This window comes from Papilio machaon, chromosome 10 (assembly GCF_912999745.1).
Source record: "Papilio machaon chromosome 10, ilPapMach1.1, whole genome shotgun sequence".
In the NCBI taxonomy this organism is placed as follows: Eukaryota; Metazoa; Arthropoda; class Insecta; order Lepidoptera; family Papilionidae; genus Papilio; species Papilio machaon.
Window position 1 is genome coordinate 1,884,192 of NC_059995.1, and position 6,356 is coordinate 1,890,547.

The 6,356-nt window shown below is 43.5% G+C and overlaps 1 protein-coding gene across 1 annotated transcript in view; it reads left to right on the forward strand.

The window, feature by feature from the left end:
- LOC106713360 overlaps window positions 1-6,356 on the forward strand; it is a 33,969-nt gene extending 27,613 nt beyond the window's left edge. The window contains exons 6-9 of the mRNA XM_014506163.2: window positions 126-236; window positions 460-613; window positions 746-958; window positions 1,136-6,356. Of these exons, the coding sequence (XP_014361649.2) occupies window positions 126-236; window positions 460-613; window positions 746-958; window positions 1,136-5,991 (5,334 nt within the window). The 3' untranslated portion in view covers window positions 5,992-6,356. The remainder of the gene's footprint in view (window positions 1-125; window positions 237-459; window positions 614-745; window positions 959-1,135) is intronic.

The following is a 6,356-nucleotide window of genomic DNA, read 5'->3' on the forward strand; positions in this document are numbered from 1 at the left end:
TAGAACGCCATCTGTTACGGAATAGCTAAAACGTTGATCATCCTTTAATTTCCGTTTGAATGTATGAGATATTTCGCGAAGAAAATTTTGTAATGTGATTTTAAATATTGTACTTTATTTTTCAGGACACAAGAACTGAATTCTCTTGCTCCCGCCAAGGTTACTTCGTACACCCGCGCTCCTGCGCCAGATTCTACCGCTGCGTGAAGTTCGACCAGTACTCACCTGATTATACTGTTAGTATATTGAACTTTTGCAATTTAACTGTCAGGTGTATTGTGCTTACACATCCTGGTACGTACATATACATAATATGCATGTACCAGGATGTATTATGTATTCGCTTTCAAATGTTGACATATTATTACGAATACATGCATTTTGTCAGGCGTAGGTCATACACCATTTAATCTAATTCAAGTGTGTGCTCAAGTCGATGTTTCCTCTCGTGTTTTGCAGGTATTTGAGTTCGACTGTCCTACGGGTTTAGCGTTTGACGCGCGTTACGAGGTGTGTGTGTGGCCGGGAAGCCTGGCGCACTCGCAGGCCTGCCCCGGTACCGCGGAGATAGCGCCCGTGCCGCGCACTAGGTTCATCTGCCCCGACGCTGAAGGTAAGTCTAGACTTTCGTTAGAGATCCAGTGGAGTTTTATAAAAATTGGAAAGTCTGCCGTTGCTGAAGTAATGTAATTTTTAAGGTTTTTTGCAAAACATTTTTGGAGGGTCAATTTTATAAATTTTTCAGGTTACTACGCGGATCCTGAGAATTGTCGATGGTTCTTCGCGTGCTTGGACCACGGCAAGGCGCCGCTGACCGCGTACGAGTTCCGCTGCCCGTTCGGTTTAGGCTTCGACGCGGCGCGGCTCAAGTGCGACTGGCCCTGGCTGGTGCCCGGCTGCGGGAACATTGCCAGATACGAGGCCGAGGCTTACGGCTTCTCTGCCGCCACGCTCACAGGTAATTGGAGTTGTTAATTATACGCTCTCAAGTCTTAACACATTTGTAATCAACATGCCGTTTCTGTAGCCTAGCAATATTTCTCCTCCATTTATTACAATGAAAATTATATCAATACATCTCATGAATTACTTTAGAACTTTAGAATCATTTTAAATTGACATTTTTTTGTTCCAGGTGCTCTCGGTTTCCAGGGCAAGACAGCTGATGCGGTGAACATAGCGGCCCATCAGAGCCTGGCTTCCGGAGCGGCGCTGGACAACCTGGTCGGCCTGCAGGGCGGCTTCCTGAACAACGGAGATGCCATAGACACCAACTTTATCAACTCACTGGAACTCGAAGGTGGCGCAAGCAACGGACACGAATATATACTAACGAACGACGCTTCAAGTCTAGTCGAAAATGTTGTTAAATATAACGGCGAACAAACCGCAAATGCTAACCTCGGTCTCGTGCAAGCTACTAATAATAACGATGGACCAGAATATACCAGTGGATCTATCATTCTGGACGACTACAGGCTGCCGAGCCAGAAAACTGGCGCTAGTCAAGCGAGGCTACAGAATGTCGGGGCGACTGCATCATATGCACAGAGCGCAGGAGTTACAAGCTCCGTCCGCAAAAGCACTGGCAAATATGACGCCAGATACAATACCGGTTACTACAGACCGCAACAATACAGCGGAGGCCGCTTCAATGATGGCAAATACAGACCTTCCAACACAGGGAAATACGTCCACGATCCCACGGGTGACCGCGCTCTGCCTTACAACCACGTCGCCTCACCTGTAGTGCCCTACAAGCATGTTGATTACGGTTACACAGTGACCAAAGGTTTCGACGTCGGAAAATATAACGGTTCATGGTCGTACACTGACAGTTCGGACAAGTCATCCGATGGTTACTATTACAACAAACCAACGGGACCAACATTCGAGGAAGGAGGGTATAACACTGGATACACCGGTACTTACAACATTAATGGATACGTTGGCACGACCGACGATTCTGGAGCCTACGTTGATCACACCAATGCAGGCCATACGCTGACCGCTGGCGCAGTAAATGTAGGTCTCGTAGGTAAAACGACTCTAGTTGATGTCGGAAATACCGGAGATGACAATATACAAACAGGACAAGTCTCTTATGTATCTCAACCCGGGGTGACCATAAATCATGTCGGTACGGATATTCACAATCTCGATGGCTACAGTTTCGCTACAAACCCCACGTCATCTGGTATTCCCACTACCGCCACGCCGTTTGCTGTCACTGCTGCTTTGCCGACAGTCACCACATTCAAAACTACATACGTTCCTTTGGCGCCCAAGACGAGCATTAAGCAAATCTTTAGCGTCACTCAGGCGCCTGTTACATTAGTCACTCCTAAAGTGGAACTTACTGATTATACTGTAAATACCAATTATCAAAGCGAAAATAAGGCCTCTACTGGTTATGATTACGAGAAACCAAGAATTCCGTTTGAAGAGGGTATATCTTACACCACCGCGACACCCGGTATAGCAGTGTCTACATATAAACCTCAAGGTTTCAGCCACCAGCAACAAACGATCCACCACGTAGCGGCAGATATCGCCAGCTATTCTACACCAGTGACAGAAGTACCTTTTAAGAAATTGGTTGCATATACTACTACTGGACCCACCGCTTCTTCGTACTCACAAACGCAAGGACAACGGACAAACAGATTTGGCTCTACTAATGTTTTCTCCACATCAACTGGTTACAACCAGGGTGAGTCGACCGTAACATTTGTCCAACCACAGAATGTCGTTCAATACACTCAGACTTTACCAACTGCCAGTATTCAACCGGCTGTCTCCACATACCAACCTCAAGCTTTCAGCCAACAAACTCTTCATAAGGTTGACGCGGGCAGAATAAACGCATTCGCCCAAAACGGAGAAACTTATCAATACACAAAACCGGGCGGCTATGATGGAACGCAACAAACAGTTATCCAGTACACGACACCGACGCCGATAGTGACATCAACTTACAGACCGCAAGCTTTCAGTCAACAGACTCTTAACAAATTCGTCTCGTCAACAGTACGTCCAGTCGTTCGCCAGCAGTACACGTACCAAACAACCCCTGTTACATTGTACGAGAATCCAATATTAAAGTACACTCAAAAAGTATTTCCCCAGACATTTGTCAGTTCCACTTACGCGCCGCAAACGTACAGCCAGCAAGCAATACACACAGGAGAAAATGATAAAACAATTGGAACCGACGCTGGATACACCTATACAAAATCTGACGTCACGTATCAACAACCACAACAAGTGGTGGAGATTTCTACCATTCAACCTGCCATTTCTACTTACCAACCACAATCTTACAATCAACAAACCATCCATAAAGTTGACGCAGGGCAAGTAAATACTTATACACAAGGTGCTGGAGTTAGTGGTTATTTCAATACACACCCTATTATTACTTTAGACGAACCCGCCAAAACCGTCGTGGAATCATCCACTGCTGCGCCTATTGTGACAACCACTTTCAGACCGTATACAATTAGACAGAGAATTCAAACTCAAAAGATAGTTCCGGTTTCCACTACTCCACTTCCTAAGGTCGAATTAACGTATCAACCATCGGTAACCATTTATGAGAATCCTATATTGAAATATACCCAGAAAGTCACACCTGTTTCATACGTACAACCTACAGCAACCGTTTTTACAAAAACGACTAAACCATTAGTTCAGCAAAATCAAGTTCAATATCAGACAACTGGTCAACAAACATACAATAATTTGGGTGTAGACGTGAAGCAAGCTGGCTACACTTACAGTCAACCTGAAATCCAAACTAACATCGGTTCATCAAGAGCTTACTCAGATGCCAGCGTCGTGTCCCGTCAAGAATTTCATCTTAACACCGGCAGTCAATATAGCTCAGGAAAAGACGTCGTATTTGTTTCTACCACACCTTCCACTTTAGTTTACGAAGACCACTATTCTACTAACGATAAAACTAAATCTACTGGATATACCGCACCCGAAACAAAGTATCAAACCTCATATACAAGACCTACAGTTTCTGTGCCACTTGTAAATGAGCAATTCTCCACGATATACAAAACTCAAGACCAATACGACTACAAACCTATTGAATTTTCACCACAATATGACATTAGTCAAACAGTACCAGCACAAGTATCCGTCAGTCAAACAACCGTAGAACTGCCCAGAAAGACTGTATTCAAACAAACAGTTTACCAAGCTCCAGAAATACAAGGAGCATATAAGGGTGAAGATTATCTTCCACCGGTCGTATCAACAGCCACTCCTGTTGTGACCTCGACTTATCAACCTTCCACTTATTCAACAGTTGGAACATCACGGGAGTATCAACCTGCTGTTTCGAAAACAACGTTTGAATACAATGGACCTGAATATTTACCTCCTCAAACAACTGCTAAACCTACTACCAAATCCAGGGAGTACTTACCTCCAGTAGGACAGACGATATTCGAATCAAAAATAACGAAAACTCCTTACCAAGACTATAGTGTACCACAAGACACTGCCACTGTTGTGTCTTCCACTACAACACCTATTTATAGAAAACAGAACATTGTCGTCGAGACCGCCAAATCGCAATTACTTGGCTTCGGCTCAGTTGGCAATGACGCTGGATTGGTGACACCTGTAACTTACAGTACTTCAGCACCCGTTGTATCGAGCACTGAAAATTATTATGTACAACCTAAAATAGTTACTTCGACATACGCACCGGAGCTAGTAGAAGTAACTTCGTTTGCACCTCGAAGAAGCAGACCAAAGTATTTCAGACCAAGTGTAACATCTACTACTCAAGCTCCCAATGAATACGTCAAATCTACAGCTTATAGCGGTCCGGATTACTTGCCTCCTTCTGAAGAAATCAACCAGAAGCTGGAAACAATTGGGTTCACTAATTCTGATACTTCATATTCTCAAAACATTAATGTAAACCCGTATCAAGAATATACTATTTCCGATGCGACCCCTGTTGTAGTATCCTCAACTGCAGCACCTTTGAGGAAGCAGAATATTGTCGTAGATACTGCCAAATCTAATCTTCTCGGCTTCGGCACTGTTGGCCCGGACGCTGGATTGGTAACCTATACATCTTCCCCGGCATCAAGTGTGGGAACTTACCAAACAGTAACTTCGACATACGCACCCATACAACAGGAACTCGTTGAAGTAACACCGTCTATTGTCCCCGTTCGACGAACAAAGCCCAAAGTTGCCGTTGTCACTAAAATAAACGATTTCAATCCACTCCTTGTAAGAAAGTTAGGCGCCGTATGTAGCTGTCAATCACCAGTCTTGGTGCTCAAAGGTAGAAGACCGTCCGTGAAACAACAAGAGATCTATACTAATGATTATAATACTGTGACGCAATCATCGAGGATACAAACGCCAGTGGTAACCACTGTAGTTACTCCGACACCAGCGGTAACATCGACGTTTAATCCTATAATTGTACCTGATGATTCATTCTACCAAGATTACCAAGATCAAGCTAGCAATGACAATATAGCGATCGTGCCAAACGGTAGCGACAATGGAAACTATGTTTCTAGTACACCAACTATTGTTTCTACCACCGAAAAAGTTGTAAGAATACGCCCGAGAGTGAAGGCCGTTACTGTTGCACCTACATACAGAACTGTGCTGTTAAACGAGGAAGTATCGCCGACTGTTGAAATCAAGGGAGCGGACGTAACGACTGATTCTCAATCATTTGATAGATACGGACCTGGTGGATGGAGAGGCAGAGACGAGACGCTGCAAGGTTCCGTCGATTGTCAGAGAGCGGGTCTGTTCCGTCACCCAAAACAATGTAATAAATTCTACGCATGCAGGTGGGACTGCACGAAACAGAGATTCACACTTCACGTCTTCAATTGTCCCGTACAACTCAGTTTCGATCCTAACCTCGGAGCTTGCAATTGGCCAAGTCAAGGTCCCGCTTGCCAAGGCGATACGCTTCTCACAAACACCATTTAAATAGGTTCCATTAAAAAGTTTAAATTGAATCTCGATGTGCCATCGAAATTGTGATAGCATGTGATCACAAATTTTTTTTTTTTCAAATCCTAATTGTTTGATTTGCAAGTTGCGTTATGTCTGTCTCTATCTCCCTCTTTCTTCTAATTCTTTAAGCTTATTTATTTTTTGATTTTGTTAATGTTATATCATAGTTATTTATTAATCATGTGCTCCTAATAAAGCTTGCGCTCGCTAAATACTATTCATGGAAATTTGAAATTTTTCATTGAACTTTAGTTACCTGTACCTAGTTCATGTAGCATGTTATGTTTTATAATTGTCGAATCATACTTTTGTATTTTTATAAATTAATATAGAAACAA